The sequence below is a fragment of the Mustelus asterias genome, chromosome 16 (genome assembly GCF_964213995.1).
Source record: "Mustelus asterias chromosome 16, sMusAst1.hap1.1, whole genome shotgun sequence".
NCBI classification, from domain to species: domain Eukaryota; kingdom Metazoa; phylum Chordata; class Chondrichthyes; order Carcharhiniformes; family Triakidae; genus Mustelus; species Mustelus asterias.
Window position 1 is genome coordinate 27,981,291 of NC_135816.1, and position 17,815 is coordinate 27,999,105.

The 17,815-nt window shown below is 44.1% G+C and overlaps 1 protein-coding gene across 2 annotated transcripts in view; it reads left to right on the forward strand.

Annotated features, from left to right (window-relative positions):
- Positions 1 to 17,815, forward strand: part of LOC144505060 (organic cation/carnitine transporter 2-like) — a 70,612-nt gene that overhangs the window by 20,528 nt on the left and 32,269 nt on the right. For both annotated transcript variants that reach the window (XM_078230803.1, XM_078230804.1), the window contains 2 exons: positions 704 to 858; positions 14,280 to 14,451. In XM_078230803.1, coding sequence (XP_078086929.1) covers positions 704 to 858; positions 14,280 to 14,451 — 327 coding nt within the window. The remainder of the gene's footprint in view (positions 1 to 703; positions 859 to 14,279; positions 14,452 to 17,815) is intronic.

Below are 17,815 nucleotides of genomic sequence, written 5' to 3' on the forward strand. Positions count from 1 at the left end.
GAGACCATGCAGACGCTACGACAACGGATGAATGAACACCGCTCGACAATCACCAGGCAAGAGTGTTCTCTTCCTGTTGGGGAACACTTCAGCGGTCAGGGGCATTCGGCCTCTGATCTTCGGGTAAGCGTTCTCCAAGGCAGCCTTCACGACACACGACAACGCAGAGTCGCTGAGCAGAGAATGATAGCCAAGTTCCGCACACATGAGGACGGCCTCAACCGGGATCTTGGGTTCATATCACACTATCTGTAACCCCCACGACTTGCCTGGTCTTGCAAAATCTCACTAACTGTCCTGGCTGGAGACAATACACATCTCTTTAACCTGTGCTTAACGCTCTCTCCACTCACATTGTCTGTACCTTTAAGACTTGATTACCTGTAAAGACTCGCATTCCAACCATTATTTTGTAAATTGAGTTTGTGTCTTTATATACCCTGTTTGTGAACAGAACTCCCACTTACCTGACGAAGGAGCAGCACTCCGAAAGCTAGTGGCTTTTGCTACCAAATAAACCTGTTGGACTTTAACCAGGCGTTGTGAGACTTCTTACAGAAAATTCTGGCCATGGCATGTACATAAGTGTACAAGTGTGTGCATTATTACTCATGTAAATAATGGCATGCACGTGCTTTTTTTGTATCTTAGTAAGTATTCAGTAGCATATATCGTCAAAAGACTATCTGCTTTTGCTTTACAGGTTTGGGAGGAAGGTCGTTCTGTTTAGCACTATGGCTATACAGACTGGATTCAGCATAATTCAAGCATTCTCCACAAGCTGGGAAATATTCTGCTTTCTGAATTTCCTTGTGGGCCTTGGACAGATTTCGAACTATGTAGCTGCCTTTGTTCTTGGTAAGTAGCTACAGAATTCCCTCTTTTATTTCCATTACATTAGGCCTGTCAATGATTTTGTCACTGTCAGTATGACACTAAGGTGGCCCAGAGGACTGGTAGAACACCCATGGGATTTGGAGGAGTCACTTTTTTTCTGGAAAAATGGTCAAAAGAATGACCAAGAATGTTTTGCTCAGAAGTGTGAATCAGAGGATTGCTGAATTGTGCAGAAAAAAAAATGAACCATGATTCACAAAATTCAGTATGATGGCAAAAAAGGCAAGAAAAATACCGCACATTACCGATCAGATCTGCAAATCCCTGGTCCTTCTGGTGCACAAGTTGCATTCCTGGTAGGAATGAAGGGTGGCACGGTGGTTAGCACTACTGCCTCAGAGTGCCAGGGATCCAGATTCAATTCTGGCCTTGGGTTACTGTCTGTGTGGAGTTTGCATATCCTCCCTTTGTCTGCGTGGGTTTCCTCTGGGTGCTCCGGTTTTCTCACGCACTCTAAAGATGTGCAGGTTAGGTAGATTGGCCATGCTAAATTGTCCCTTAGTGTCAGGGGGATTAGAAGGGTAAATACATGGGGTTCCATGGTGGATTTGTTGTCAGTGCAGCCTCGATGGGCCGAATTGCCTTCTTCTGCACTGTAGTGATTCTATGAAACTAGGTTAGGATAAAAATTACAATGGATCCTGTTCTAGAGCAGATTATTTTGAGCATTTTGCTCATGTATTGTGAATACCTGGAGCTACTAATCATTCAGAATATTTTCTGCTTGGAGGTCAACTTCCATTTGGAGCCCGTTTACTTATTTCACCTTTTTTCTGACCACCCTCTTGCTGCTGTGGAAGTGAAATAGTTCTCTATTGTGATCCTTAGGCCAAGAACCCTTTTTTCCAGGCCTCAGATAACTCTTTTTACACATTTCTGCGTTTTCAAATATACCCAGTACACCACTTATTCTTTCTTCCTGCAGGATTTGTAAAAGCCAGCTTTCTGCTTCATTTCATGGGAAACTCAACTGTTAATACATTTTGCATTGCGTTTGCTTCGTTCAGGCTAATCACTTGTGAGAATGCACCTTTGCACAGTTCAGTATTATACTTTCGAAGTTTTGCATCTACTGAAGTGTTGTTGAATGATTTTACATTTCATTTGCTTTCATTGTTCCGCAATTTCACGGAATTTGTCCTTGTACTGATTCTAGTCTTCAATATTTTCAACTCTCAGACCAAGTTAAATTTTATCATTCTGCAGAGACTTGCAAAACCCATATCTTGTATATTTCCTGTGTTCTCCTCAAAGTAGCAGATTATGATACATGTTGTTATTTGTAGCTTCACAGATGCTCTGGGTCAATGTGCAGTTATTCACCACATTTTCCAACTCTTGACTAGAAGCCACTTGGATTTTTCCAGTTCATCAAAAAATCCAGTTGATTAAAAATGACCATTAAGATCACTTCCCTGTTTTTGCATACCTGAAATGTTAGAGGAATCAAATGTTTTCTTTGTCAATCCATCTATAGAATTAAGGTGTCGCTGGCAAGACCAGCAGCAAGACCGGGCGGCACGGTAGCACAGTGGTTAGCACTGCTGCTTCACAGCTCCAGGGACCTGGGTTCGATTCCCGGCTTGGGTCACTGACTGTGTGGAGTTTGCACATTCTCCTCGTGTCTGTGTGGGTTTTCTCCGGGTGCTCCGGTTTCCTCCCACAGTCCAAAGATGTGCGGGTTAGGTTGATTGGCTATGCTAAAAAATTGCCCCTTAGTGTCCTGAGATGCGTCGGTTAGAGGGACTAGTGGGTGAAATATGTAGGGATATGGGGGTAGGGCCTGGGTGGGATTGTGGTCGGTGCAGACTCGATGGGCCGAATGGCCTCTTTCTGTACTGTAGGGTTTCTATGATTCTATGAGTTGTCCCCATCCTTAACCTTCCTTGATAAGGTGGTCGTGAGCTGTCTTCCTGGACTACTGCAATCTGTCTGGTCCACCCACAGTGCCACTAAGAAGGAAGTTTCAGGATTTTGATCCCATGACATTAAAGGAACAGCGAAATAGATCCAAGTTAGGATGGTCCGTGGTTTGGAGGGGAACTTGCAAGGAATGGTGTCACCATGCATTTTCTGCCCTTGCTCTTGTAGATGATAGAGGTCATGGGTTTGGAAGATGTAACTCAAGATGCCTTGGTGAGTTTCTGCACTGTATCTTTTAGATGGTACACACTGCTGTGGTGGAGGGTGTGAATGTTTAAGTTGGTGGATGGGGTGCCAATCAAGCAGATTGCTTTCTCCTGAATGGTACTGAGCTTCTTGAGTGTCGTTGGAGCTGGACTCATCCAGGTAAGTGGAGAGTATTCCATCACACTCTTGACCTGTATTTTGGACAGGCTTCACCTCAGAATTCCCAGCTTCTGACCACTCTTGTAGCCACTGTATTTAAATGACTGGTTTAGCTCAGTTTTCGATCAATGGTAACTCCCAGGACATTGATGATGGGGGATTCAGAAATGTTCATGCCATTGAATGTTGTGAGGTGATGAAGAGATTGCCTCCTGTTGGAGATGGTCAATGCCTGGCACTTGTGTGGTGCAAATGTTACTCGCTATTTATCAGTCCAAACCTGAATATTGTCCAGGTCATGCAGCATATTGGCATGGACTGCTTTGATATCTGAGGAGTTGTGTATGATACTGAATGTTGTGCAAACTTAAGCAAACATCCCCTTTTCTGATCTTATGATGGAGGCAGTGGCACAGTGGTATTGTCACTGGACTAATAATACAGAGTCCCAGGGTAATGATCTGTGGATCCGGATTCGAATCCCACTGTGGAAGATGATAAAATTTGAACTCAATAAAAGTCTGAGTCCATTGTTGATTTTCATAAAAACCTGTCTGATTCACTAATGTCCTTTTGGGAAGGACATCTGCCATCCTTATCCGGTCTGGCCTATATGTGACTCTAGGTCCACAGCAGTGTGGTTAACTCATAAAATGCCCTCTGAAGAAGCCACTCGGTTCAAAGTCAAGTAGGGATGGGCAATAAATGCTGACCCAGCAAGTGGCACCCAGATCCCAGAAATGACTGAAAAAAAGCTGTTGAAATCCATTGGGCTTTGGACACTGCCTTGAGGAATTCCTGCAGCATTGTCCTAAACTGAGATGACAGGCCTCCAACAGCCAATTTCCTTTGTGTTAGGTATGACTGCAATGAAGGAGAGCTTTCCCCCAGATTTCCATGAACTTCATAGAATCCCTACAGTGCAGAGAAGGCCATTTAGCCTGTGGGGTTTCCACCGACTCTCCCAAAGAGCACCCCAGCCAGGCCCTCCCCTCTGCCCTACCCTCATAACCCCACACATTTACCATGGCTAATCTACCCAAGCGGCACATCTTGGGACACTAAGGGGCAATTTAAACCTACACACGCCTTTGGACTATGGGAAGAAACTGGAGCAACTGGAGGAAACCCGTACAGACATGGTGAGAACATGCGAACTTCTCACAGTCGCCCAAGGCTGGAATCGCACCCGGGGTCCCAGGCACTGTGAAGCAGCACTGCTAACCACTGTGTCACCCTGCAGTTCTGCCAGCACTCTGTGATAACACACTCAGTTAAATGCTGCATTATGTCGAGAAAATCGCTCTCATTTCCCTTTATGAGTTCAGCTCTTTGGTCCATTGTTGGACCAAGGCTGTAATGCTGTCAGCCTGCCTCTGGGAAATGCTGATGCTTACAGCACTTCTTTGGAGAAACTGATTTCAATGCTTCACAGGTGGTTTGATCTCCAACTTTTTTAGGAGTCATTTTATCTCCTTGTTCTTAACTTTTGTCTGATTTTCGCTGCAGCATGGGAGCAACTTATGCAGCTATGCATGCACCTCTTGTGTAGAGCAAGAGACAAGGACACCAATGGCAGCAGCACAAGCCACCCCAGCGGCAGCAGCTGCCCACTCTTTAACCACATTCTACAGCACGGAACAGAAGGGAAGAGCACAGGGCTCAGGTTTGAAGAAGGCAATAGTCTTAACGCAGGGTACAGAGGTTGTCTTTCCCAACATGACAATAGCAGTATCACCTCAGGAGGCTTCTGCTTTCACGTTAGATATTTGCTGATATCTACAGCTTTCATGAACGAAGTTTCCTCCCATGAGGGTCAGGTGGCCATTAAGGTCACCACAGCCTTGACTTTCTTCACCTCGTGCTTCTTCTAAGATTCTGCTGGTGACATGTCCAAGATTTCAAGATCAGCTGACTGATGCTGTTTTTACCGAGACTGTCATTCTCACCTAATTTGAGAGTTATGAGAGCAGTCAGACACATAAGGCTCTTGCATTTGCTGAACATTTCTGGATTCCCACAGGTACAGAAAGTCATAGAATGTGGCTGTCAAGGTATAATCAACCAACCAATGGAAACAGCAACATAGTGGGCATGTTACCGGACTTGTTATCTAGGGCGAGGACTAATGCTTCAGATATGTGATTTGAAGCCCCACCACAGTCACTGGGGAATTCAATTCATTTAATTAATAAGAACAAACAAAGAACAAAGAAAATTACAGCGCTGGAACAGGCCCTTCAGCCCTCCAAGCCTGCACCGACCATGCTGCCCGACTGAACTAAAACCCCCTACCCTTCTGGGGACCATATCCCTCTATTCCCATCCTAATCATGTATTTGACAATAAATCTGGAAGAAATCTGGAAGTCTCGCCAATAGTAATCAAGAAATGACCAGATTGTTCTAAAAACCCATTTGGTTAACTAATGTGTTTCAAGGGAGGAAATCCGCTGTTGTTGCCGGTCTGGCCTATATGTTAATCTAGACTCACAGCAATGTGGCTAACTCCTAATTGCTCTCTGGACCTTTCCAGCTATGTTCACATCTCAGGAACAAATTAAAAACCTCGATGGGGAATTTTCTCTCCTGTTTTCAGCATGCAGGAAAACCGGTGGGGTGGGGCGGAAAAACAATGGGATTCCGCAAACAGCTATAATGCCAGCATTTTCCCATTGACATGGTCCCTGTCCGTCCATCAATGAGATTAAGGGGTCCCAGCTTTGAAAGGTCGAGAATCCCATTACTATACGTTTAAATATCATCAGCGGGCATCCCTGTTGCATTATTCCCCCCCAGGAAGGATGGCCGTGTTTACAACAGGTCTGGACTAATGGGGACTTGGCGTATTGTCCCTGCGGTAAGTACAGCAAGAAGTCTGACAAGAAGTTAAAGCCCAACAGGTTTATTTGGTAGCAAAAGCCACTAGCTTTCGGAACAGGCTGTCCCTTCGTCAGGTGGGTGGGAATTCAGCCCCCAGGGTGGTGAGGGTCATGCCCAGGCAGTTCCCTGGTACTGCATCCAGCGGGCAGTGTTGGGGCATTATTAGGGTGAGCAGCTTCTGTTGAGAAGGTTCAGAGTGGGGAATAGTGGTTAAGTATAGTCTCGAGTATTTGTTAATTGGTGACATGTTAGGAACAGTGGAAGTCCACAGGTTTTTGAGCCCATGTATCCAAATAACCACATGTAATAGTCGCATACAAATAGTAATCACAAAGACTTGTAAGGATGTTGGCTTTAATATCTGGCAGGCTAAACTATAAATGGGAGGAGGTTTTTCTATACCCAGACAAAGCTCTTATTCAATCATCAGAGTACCTTATACAGCTTTGGACAGCTGCACCTTAGAAAGGATATCTTGTTCTTCAAAGGATTATGTAGAGATTCATGTGCATGTGAGCTAGAATGCCAAGGGTTAACTAAGTTAGGCTTGTTTTCCCCGGAATATGGAAGGTTAAGGGGGAATTTGGTTGTGTTATTTTCGGATTTTGAAAGGATTTGTAAAAAGAAACATGTTCTGCAGGTAGAGCATGAGGACATAACTTTAAAACTTCTGCAGAAGTTAGGAAACAGTTCTCCATACAAAGTGTGGCAGAAACAGGGAACTTGTTCCCAAAAAACAGGAGTAAATCCCCAATCAATTAATGATTTTAAATTGGAGATCAGTAGGTCTTTTGCGAGCCGGGGTGTTGAGGGATATGAATTTAAGAATTAGGTTACAGATTGCTTATCTTGTTGAATGTCGCGGGCGACTTGAGTGTCGGAATTCTACCACCCCACCCATCACGGAATCGGAGCGGGCGAGGGGCAGACAATGGAAATGCCTGTTGACCTCAGGCAGGATTTTCCGGTCTCGCTCGAGCGAGGTCCTAAAATTCCACCCCACGGAGGGGTTGAATAGCTGACTTCTGTCCCGATATTTCTGTGCTCACAATTGTCTAAATGTCATATCACTGTGTAAGACTGATGGATGTTTTCATTGTCCCCGAACTAAATTCCACATGTGAAAATTAAACACAACCCACTGCAACCTAACAATCAATCATCCAGATTTCACCAACACATCAAACCCCCGAACATAAACAATACCCATTCTGCTGAGCAGCACATTCCTGATGACATTCTTTTACTGTGAGAAAAATCGTTGCAGTCATAGTTCAAGTTTCGCATGTTAGGTCTTTCATGCTCTTGTGAGAGGATCATTTATTTGTTTAATTTACAAATTACATAAACATCCATAAATATTTCTCTTTTTCCACAGAGGTTATTGTTCTAATGCCTGCCTCTGGCCCCCAGTTAATCTTTGCTGGCCCCTAATTAGTGCATGGGTTGACATAGGTTGACATAGATACTCTTTTAAATACTGTTCTTTTTTCAGGGAATTATGTTTGACAGCAGGCGTACACACTGTTAAACACCTTTGATTCTTCAGCATCAAATCAAAGGAAGCGTCATCCACCCATTCCTATTCGCAAACGTGGCAGCTGATGGAGGTAATGCATCAACCAAGGGTGGTTCAGCATTGCCCGCGTCCCCCCACCTTCAGCCTGAATGACAAGAGTGGTGCATTTCCATTTCGATAGCAGAGATAAGACTGGACTAGGGCTTAACAAAAATATTCTTTCCTCTTTGTTTTTGTGTGTTCAGTAGGGCAAACACCAGCCTCCGGAATTGATTTCCTTTCCCATGTGAAAATTTGTGTAATGGCACCAATTCTAATTTACGGCTTTTTCAGGTCTGCTGAGGTCTTAAGGGTTTAAGTTTATTTATTAGTGTCACAAGTAGGCTTACATTAACACTGCAATGAAGTTACTGTGAAAATCCCCTAGTCGCCACACTCCGGCGCCTGTTCGGATAACAGTGAGAGAGAATTTACGGTGGCCAATGCACCTAACCAGCACATCTTTCGGACTGTGGGCGGAAACTGAAGCACCCGGAGGAAACTCACACAGACACAGGGAGAGAACGTGCAGACTCCGTGCAGACAGTGACCCAAGCCGGAAATCGAACCCGGGTCCCTGAAGCTGTGAGGCAGCAGAGCTAACCACTGCCCTACCGTGCCGCCCATAAGGTGGAACTTCCCATAGGAGACCATTGGTTCCCCTGAATAGATCACCCTGACGTGTGGCCAGGTTGGGTAGAAAACACACCTACAGCCAATTTAGAACATAGAACATAGAACAGTACAGCACAGAACAGGCCCTTCGGCCCACGATGTTGTGCCGAGCTTTATCTGAAACCAAGATCAAGCTATCCCACTCCCTATCATCCTGGTGTGCTCCATGTGCCTATCCAATAACCGCTTAAATGTTCCTTATAGTGTCTGACTCCACTATCACTGCAGGCAGTCCATTCCACACCCCAACCACTTTCTGCGTAAAGAACCTACCTCTGATATCCTTCCTGTATCTCCCACCACGAACCCTATAGTTATGCCCCCTTGTAATAGCTCCATCCACCCGAGGAAATAGTCTTTGAAAATTCACTCTATCTATCCCCTTCATCATTTTATAAACCTCTATTAAGTCTCCCCTCAGCCTCCTCCGCTCCAGAGAGAACAGCCCTAGCTCCCGCAACCTTTCCTCATAAGACCTACCCTCCAAACCAGGCAGCATCCTGGTAAATCTCTTCTGCACTCTTTCCAGCGCTTCCACATCCTTCCTATAGTGAGGTGACCAGAACTGCACACAATACTCCAAATGTGGTCTCACCAAGGTCCTGTACAGTTGCAGCATAACCCCACGGCTCTTAAACTCCAACCCCCTGTTAATAAAAGCTAACACACTATAGGCCTTCTTCACAGCTCTATCCACTTGAGTGGCAACCTTTAGAGATCTGTGGATATGAACCCCAAGATCTCTCTGTTCCTCCACAGTCTTCAGAACCCTACCTTTGACCCTGTAATCCACATTTAAATTTGTCCTCCCAAAATGAATCACCTCATCCATTTACAGGTAAATGGATTTGAATCCTGGCAAAACTGGATTTTTTTCAAAGTTCCTGACACCCATGCGGGCCCAGATCTCTCACTTACCTCTTCTGCAGTCCAGGAATTTCAGTGTCATGCACAACAACGAGATCCCAGACTTAATCCATACTTTATGGTGAATTCCGTGAGTTGAGTCATGGTCGTCAAGCAGATATTACAATTGACTTCTGACTTTCCAGGCTAAAGATTGAGAAAAATCGAACAAGAAATCCTTACGCACAAATTAAAAGCTTATTTATTAGTGTCACAAGTAGGCTTACATTAACACCGCAATGAAATTACTGTGAAAATCCCCTAATCGCCACACTCTGGCACCTGTTCGGGCACACTAAGAGAGAATTTAGCATGGACAATGCACCTAACCAGCACGTCTTTCAAACTGGGAGGAAACCAGAGCACCCGGAGGAAACCCACGCAGACACGCAGAGAAAGTACAGATTCTGCATAGCCAATGACCCAAGCCAGGAATCGAACCAGAGTCCTTGGCGCTATGAGGCAGCAGTACAAGCTGCTACCGTGCCACCCCTAAAATTTTACCCACTCTTAGGCACTAATGGACTAACTGAGTCGCAATGTGGTGGCAAGCAGAACATGCACATTTTTAGTTGGCAGTGCGTCATCTGCAATATAGGGAAAGAACAAATAAATCATCACCCAACCTTCGATCACAAAACTGGTTGTGACAAGGACCAGTTTCTCGCCCCAGATTGCTTCTTCAGGTGTGGCTGCCATTCGCTGACACAGTGAGGGGACATCCCATTAAACTAAATAAGAAGACTAAAGCTCTGAAAATCAAAAATTTTGACAGTAGTCTCAGTGCTCTCAAATACTCACAGGCAGTTGACTGTTCCATACACTCTAATATCCACAAACATTGCTATTACCATAAAATCCCTACAGTGCCGAATAAGGCCATTCGACCCATCAAGTCTGCATTGACTCTCCAAAAGAGCTTCTTACCCAGGCCCATCACCCTGTAACCTTATTCCTGTAACCCTGAGCATTTACCACACCTAATCCACCTAGCCTGCACATCTGTGACACTCAGGGGCAATTTAGCCTGGACAACCCATCTAACCTGAATATCTTTGGACTATGGGAGAAAACTGGAGCACCCAGAGGAAACTCACACAGCCACGGAGAGAACATGCAGTCTCCTCACCAACAATCACCCAAGGGCCAGAATCGAACCCAGGTCCCTGGCACTGTGAGGCAGCAGCGCTAACCACAGTGCCAACGTATCATTCCTATTGCTTTTCTTGGGCTTCCAATTATACCCAGTCCTTTAAATTTCCCACTGATCTTAATAATACAAAGGCACCAAAATCTCTTTATTTCCTTTATGCCTGGATCCAATAGTGCATTGCTAAAATGTATATCGTGCACACCTGCAGTTTGCAAACCAAACCCAAGAAGATTTTCCTCCCAAAATGCTGTGTTCATGATGTACTGTGCCCACAATGCTTCCGGCACTTGTGGTAGCCATGATGTGGAGATGCTGGCGTTGGACTGGGGTAGGCACAGTAAAATCCAACAGGTTTATTTGGTAGCATGAGCTTTTGGAGCGCCGTTCCTTCATCAGGTCAATGAAGGAGCGGCACTCCGAAAGCTCGTGCTACCAAATAAAGCTGTTGGACCTTAACCTGGCGTTGTGAGGCTACTTACTGGTACTTGTGGTGCAATGTTCACAAATTGTCTCTGGCACTTCTGGTAGACTGTAGCCAAATTGCCTCAGGCTTAAAGGCTGGAGTGAAAAATCATCCCTTTAAAGTGTTTCATTTGGGCGGCACAGTAGCACAGTGGTTAGCACTGCTGCTTCACAGCTCCAGGGTCCCGGGTTCGATTCCCGGCTCGGTCACTGTCTGTGTGGAGTTTGTACATTCTCCTCGTGTCTGCGTGGGTTTCCTCCGGGTGCTCCGGTTTCCTCCCACAGTCCAAAGATGTGCGGGTTAGGTTGATTGGCCAGGTTAAAAAAAATTGCCCCTTAGAGTCCTGGGATGCGTACGTTAGAGGGATTAGCGGGTAAATATGTGGGGGTAGGGCCTGGGTGGGATTGTGGTCGGTGCAGACTCGATGGGCCGAATGGCCTCCTTCTGCACTGTAGGGTTTCTATGAATTTCTATGAATTTAGATGTTGAAACTGTTTTTGAAAATACACGACGGCTGGAATCAGATCAGAACATGAAGACTTAGAAGGAGAGTAACAGAGTCGCCAGAATTCTCAGTATAGTTGGTCTATTATTGAAACTTTTGCAAAGCGGGAGTTCTGCCCACTTTAACAGCCCATTTCCGACCTAAGCAAGTTTTAGTGTCAGTGGAATTTAAATATTGACATCAGTGTCTGTAATTCCCAGCTTAGTTGGCCAGCCAACTTGGGTGGGAAGACACAAACAACAGCAAATATTTCAGTGCTGCATGGCCAAAAATCTCTGTGCCTGTCCTGAAATTTGTAGAATGTTTTGGGTCAGGAAAAGTGTCCTCCAACAACATTATCCTCTGTAAATGTAATCAATTATAAAACTGCAGTAGAGTATTAAAGTTAACAAAAACCAGAAATAGTGCTCTGATGAACAAAGGTCATTGACTTTGATGTTACTCCTGTGGGGGTGGGGATAGTATTCTGCCCCTGTTTTTGAATGGCAGAGAATTAGATGAGCGTCCCAAAATAGATCTAACGCTAGTGGGATTTCTCCATTTGATTGTCACCCCTCTTCCCTTACCAATGGCGTATCGGGAATTCTTACATCTAATTACCAATGCAGCTCTGATGTTTATGCCTGAGAGTCTCCCATGTTGGACAGTCCATTCTTTCTTGCCAGCGAGAATCATGACAGGTTCCCCATGACGTGCGAACAGAACCCACAGGTGAGTACAGCCCCTGGGTGGGGTGTGGGGCGGGGAGAGGAGGGGGGGTGGGGGCGGGAGGGGGGATGTGGATAGTGGGGAGAGGGTTATATACCCTGGCGCTGCCCTCTGGTACAACCTTGTTTAAGTTTTAAGTTTATTCATTAGTGTAACAAGTAGCCTTACATTAACACTGCAATGAAGTTACTGTGAAAATCCCCTCGTCACCACACTCCAGCACCTGTTCGGGTACACTGAGGGAGAATTTAGCATGGCCAATTCACCTAACCAGCACGTCTTTCAGACTGTGGGAGGAAACCGGAGCACCCGGAGGACACGGGGAGAACGTGCAGACTCTGCACAGACAGTGACCCAAGCCGGGAATCAAACTAGTTTCCCTGGTGCTGTGAGGCAGCAGTGCTAACCACTGTGCCACCCGAGCACTTCCAGGGAGCCGTGTCAAAGTCCAGTGTTGGGAGGTTCCCAGAGGAAGATATCGGGGGTTCCGTATCCGTGTTTGGATGGGGGGATTCCGTGGTGGGGAAGTGGGGATTCCTTTATTCTATTTTTTTATCTTTTGATCTATTTCTAATTTTATCCCCAATCTTTCACGAGTCTAAGTTGCTGGCAGGGTGGGTTCAATCAGAGCCCACCCCAGTAGCATTACGAAATGAGACCTGTCCATTCACTTTATTTTTCAGTGTCTGAAAATATGGCGTGAAAAGCTGAGCTGACTGTAATGACTTCAATCAGGCCATTGAGGTTAGCCTATTAGAATATGAACTCCCTGATTAAGGAGTCAATTGATGGGCCAATCAGGGAATCTTTTCCTTGTATTCAAGTGGATGTGTCAGTTCCTCTGGCACTCCCGAAGGTAGACTGCTGACTGATGGCACTCTGCGCACTGCTGTTGGAATTGTAAATAAAGGGATTTTGGTGAAGGGACTTCTGCTTCCGAAGACGTGTTACACTGACATTCTGAAAAACAAATTGGAAAATTCCAGCATATTTCTGTCTCCACAGGTGTTAAACCTGTTGACTATTTCCAGCGTTTTCTGTTTTTGTCTAATACCTCTGCCATCTGCAGTATTTTGGTCGTGTTTAAATTTTAATATGTCTGTGTTGGAAAGGATAAGAGACAAGAAAAGAGACCTGTTCCAAGTGTAAAGAGGATTGAGATGTGAGGAAAAGTTAGGCAACTTTTGCTTTATAATCTGGAAAGAAGGCAGCTATGAAGGGATCTTCTGAATTATTAAAAATGGATGATTACAAATAGATTGTACCTCAATAAGGACAAAGATGAACAGAGAACATAACTTGATAATTATTGAGAAATACATGAAAGAAAATCAGGTAAAGTTTCCTCACCGAAGTGCTGCCCCAAGCTGATAATGTATGTCGAGTGGGGTAGAAAAGGCAAAAATATTGTTTTTTTTAATATAGAGGATGAGACAGTCAGATTATTAGCGGGTGAAGCCTTTATAAGTAGGAGAGACAGTGGAGTAGTGGTAATGCCACTGGACAAGTAATCCAGAGGCCTAGGCCAAAGGTCTGGGAATGGCATTTGGTAGAATTTTCATTCAATTAATAAATCAGCAATTGAAAGCGAGTCTCAACAATGGTGACCGTGAAGCTGTCACCAGTTATTGTAAAAAAGTAATCCCTTGGTTCACAAATGCCCTTTAGGGAAGGAAATCCCTTTACTTTGCCTGGCCTACATATATCTCCACATCCACAGCAATGTGGTTGACTCAGAAATGGCCTCAATTCAAGGGCAAATGAAGGACGGGCAACAAATGCTGGCCTTGCCAGCAACGCCCATATCCCATGAAAGAATAAACAAAGAACAGTTTTTATTAGACGACTGATCTATCGTCATGTCTGACTTGTTTTTGTACCCATTTTTGTATTCTTTCCCAATGTCGGTGAGAGATTTATTTGTGAATTTTTACTTTGTATTTAATGCAATCCAATATTTTTTCTTCTCCTCCCTATGATGTGTCACCGTCCATTGCTTCTTCATGCATATTTATGTTTCACTGACTTCAGGGAACGGCCCATGATGATCCAAGATGATAGTTCTGCATTTTGAATCCTTCACACAATTTGCTTTAGTGGGTTATGTTCAAAGAGCCTTTAACTAAATTAATGAAAGCATTTTTTTTTTGAACGCACAATTGAACTTACTTTTAACAGGCAGCGAAATAGAATGAGGAAGTAACACAAAATCAGTGTTGATATTGGTTAATCTCTTGTTACAGGATCAGAAGTTCTTAGGAAATCTATCCGGGTTATATTCTCTACAGCAGGAATTGGCATTTCTTTTGCACTCGGCTATATGGTCCTACCTTTGGTTGCATACTTCATACGAAGATGGTGGACGTTGCTTTTGGCCCTGTCCATCCCTGGTCTGTTCTACTTTCCTCTGTGGTGGTAGGTGGAAATCAGAACCTTAATCCATGTGAACACTAGTCGAAATTTTTATTGTCTTCTTAAATTGAATTTGACCACTGTAAAGTAAATGAGAGTCTTTCTTGCATGATGCTAGCAATGGTGGATGAGCATCGCCCATGCATTACAAAGTGTAATAACATCTCTTTGACTGTGAAGGGAGGCTGGACCTGCAAAGGCAATTTTCATTTCTACTGGGCCCAATAGGTAATTGAGTCAGTTTGATTTCCAGCTCATTATAGGACCCACCTAATTTTACCAGAGTGAAATCAATGGGCAGATTATCAGCTCCATCTGATTCCTGTCCAGGAGATGATGGTGAACATTACATCCAGCAGCTTGCAATTCTTTGATTTGAAATTAAACCCAGGGACCGGGTTCAATTCTGGCCTCGGGTCACTGTCTGTGTGGAGCCGACACAGTGTCCCCGTGTCTGCATGGGTTTCCTCCGGGTGCTCTGGTTTCCTCCCACACTCCAAAGATGTGCAGGTTAGATTGATTGGCCATGATAAATTGCCCCTTAGTGTCGGGGGATTAGAAGGGTAAATATGTGGGGTTACGGGGATAGGACCTGGGTGGGATTGTTGTCGGTGCAGGCTTGCTGGGCTAAATGGCCTCCTTCTGCACTGTAGGGATTCTATGATAAATCTGGATACTCAGTGCATTCTACACCATCTGTTCAATTCATTGGCTTAAGGTGGGATCTTGTTGGTCAATGTGTTAAATCACTGCCCTTGCAGTGGTTCAGTTGGTCAGTGTGCAACATAATTATGAAAAGTAATAGGGAAACATTTTCTGCCATTACTCATAAGAAGCGACTTGATCAAAACCTTTAAGATCCTGAGGTGGATGCGGAGAGGCTGTTTCCTCTTGCTGGAGAATTTCAAACTAGGGATCGCTGTGTAAAAATAAGGGGTGACTCATTTAAGACACAGATGAGGAGAGATATTTTTCTCTCAGAGGGTGTGACTCTCTGGAACTCTCTCTCAAACGGCTGTGGAAATAGATTCTTTGAATATTTTAAAGGCTGAACTGGATAGATTCTTGATTAATAAGGGAGTGAAAGGTTATCGGGGTCGCAGGAGTGTGGGGTTTCAGCTATAAACAGATCACACATAATCTTATTGAATGGCGGAACAGGCTTGAAGAGTCACTCCTGCTCCTAATTCATATGTTAATATGTATGTTTGCATGTATGTTTATCGTGAAAGAATACTATTTTCATCAAAAGTATTCTTGAAAGGTTTTAGATAGTTTTGATATCTATCTGTTGATCAAGTTATGCAGGTTTACTCCAAGTTATTCCAAGACAAGAAAAACCTGGCTTATAGCCAACACAATTGCTGCTTCTTTGCATCAATTTCCTTGTGTGAGTACAACATAAAATAGGTGGGTTTCAAGGTTACAGAGAGGGAGGAAAAGGAAAGTTTAAGGACAGAACAGTAAGAAAGGAGGAAAGAAATCAATGATTAAAAAATACAGAAGTGCAAAGTGAGAAATGAAAAAAGGATTAAATGAAACAGGAAAAGAAAGAAACAAGTAAAACAGTTAAAAGGTGAAAGTGAGAATCAAATAAATCATCCTCCTGGGAGTAGGAAGAGAGAGATATTTCCTACCATCAAGACACCCATGAAACTTACAACTTACTACGAATGAAACATTAAAAATGCAAAGCACTGGTACTGTAATAATGGCTGCCACAGAAAGAAACACCCAAAACCTCTTGGAAATACCCAATGGGTGAACTATTTCAAAGCAAGACTACCACTAGAGAGAGATTGCAAGTGACACAAGTGGTGTCAAGAAAGCAGAGGAATTAGGCTAAGGTTATTCTCTCCTACACTCTTGATAAGACCATAAGATATAGGAACAGACGTAGACTGAGCAATTGGGCCTGCTCTCCCATTCAGTGAGTTCAGGACTGATCTGATATGATAATCCACTTTCCCTCCTTATCCCTCTAACTCTTGATTCCCTTACTGATTAAATACCTGTCAATCTCAGTCTTCGACATGCTTAATGAACCAGCCTCTACAGTCCTCTATGGTAAAGAATTCGACAGATTTGCTACCCTCTTCGAGAAGAGCTTTCTCCTCATCGGGCTTAAATCGGTGACCCCTTACTCTGCAATTATGCCCTCTGGTCCTAGACTGTCTCACAAGGGCCCTGTCAAGCCCACTCTTTTGGAGTAAGCACGCCAACATCTCATAATAATCACAATACCTTCTATACCCAGTGAAAAGAGAACCTGGAGACTGTAAACACCACCTAGAAGAGCAGTCAAAAAGAGGACCCAGAGGCAATAACCACCACCTAGAGGAGTGAGAGAGGAGCAGCAGAGCCATGAACATCGAGAGGCCAGTCCCACCCTCATGAGGCTGCCACTGCACTTTATGAATTCCAAGGAAAGACAGGTCTTGTGGAAAGGAGAAAGAGGGGCAGTAGAAAGACAGAGCCTTGGTGAGACCACACCTGGAGTGTTGTGTGCAGTTTTGGTGTACTTATCTACAGAAGGACATGCTATTGTTGATTTGGAAAAGACTCCAAACTGAGGTTGTTGGATAGAGTTGAAACAGTTCACCCCTTCTCACCTACTCATAACAGTTTATGTTCTAAATTTGTCGCCACAAGTATAAATTACTGGCATGCTGTACATCTAATACTCGCACGATAATATTTCACCCAGGAGTTTTTTGATGTTGATAGCAGTAGGTTCATATGACATAAATGCTGGAAGGAAGGCTGACAATAGATTAGATACTTGGGAGCTCTGCCCCTGGGAGCGAGGGGCAGGGATACCAGGGAAATTATTCCTGTATTAAAAATAAATTAATGGTTGTTGCAGCAATGAGCTTTTAAAACAGCTGTGATTGCTGCCTCTGATTACAAATAACTGCCCGCTTGAGAATAAGTCAATTTTCCGAATTAAATCAATTTCCATAGTTCTTGTGTTACCAAATCAAAACACTTTCACTTGCCGAATAATCTTGTGCGCACTGTCTGAAATTTTAATTCACAAAAACTTTAAATCGTTAATTCATTTTGGGTTTATGGCTGATTTTCCAGCGTGGTTTGACATATGGCGTGAGAAGTTATTAACTAGAAAATGAGTGACTGCAAGGTTATTATTGCCTGATGCATTGGTTGGTGCAGGTGACTTCTTAAGAAATCCATGACTAAGAAGGGGAAAGAAGTTTGTCAGCTTCGAGTTTCGAGTCCAGACAACCCTTTGTCAAAGCTAAAAGGCAGAGAAAGTGGGAGATATTTATACTGCAGGGTGAGGGAATGAAAGATGAGCCATAGCCACAGAAACCAGGGAAACCAGCTAATAGCTGTCCACAGAGAG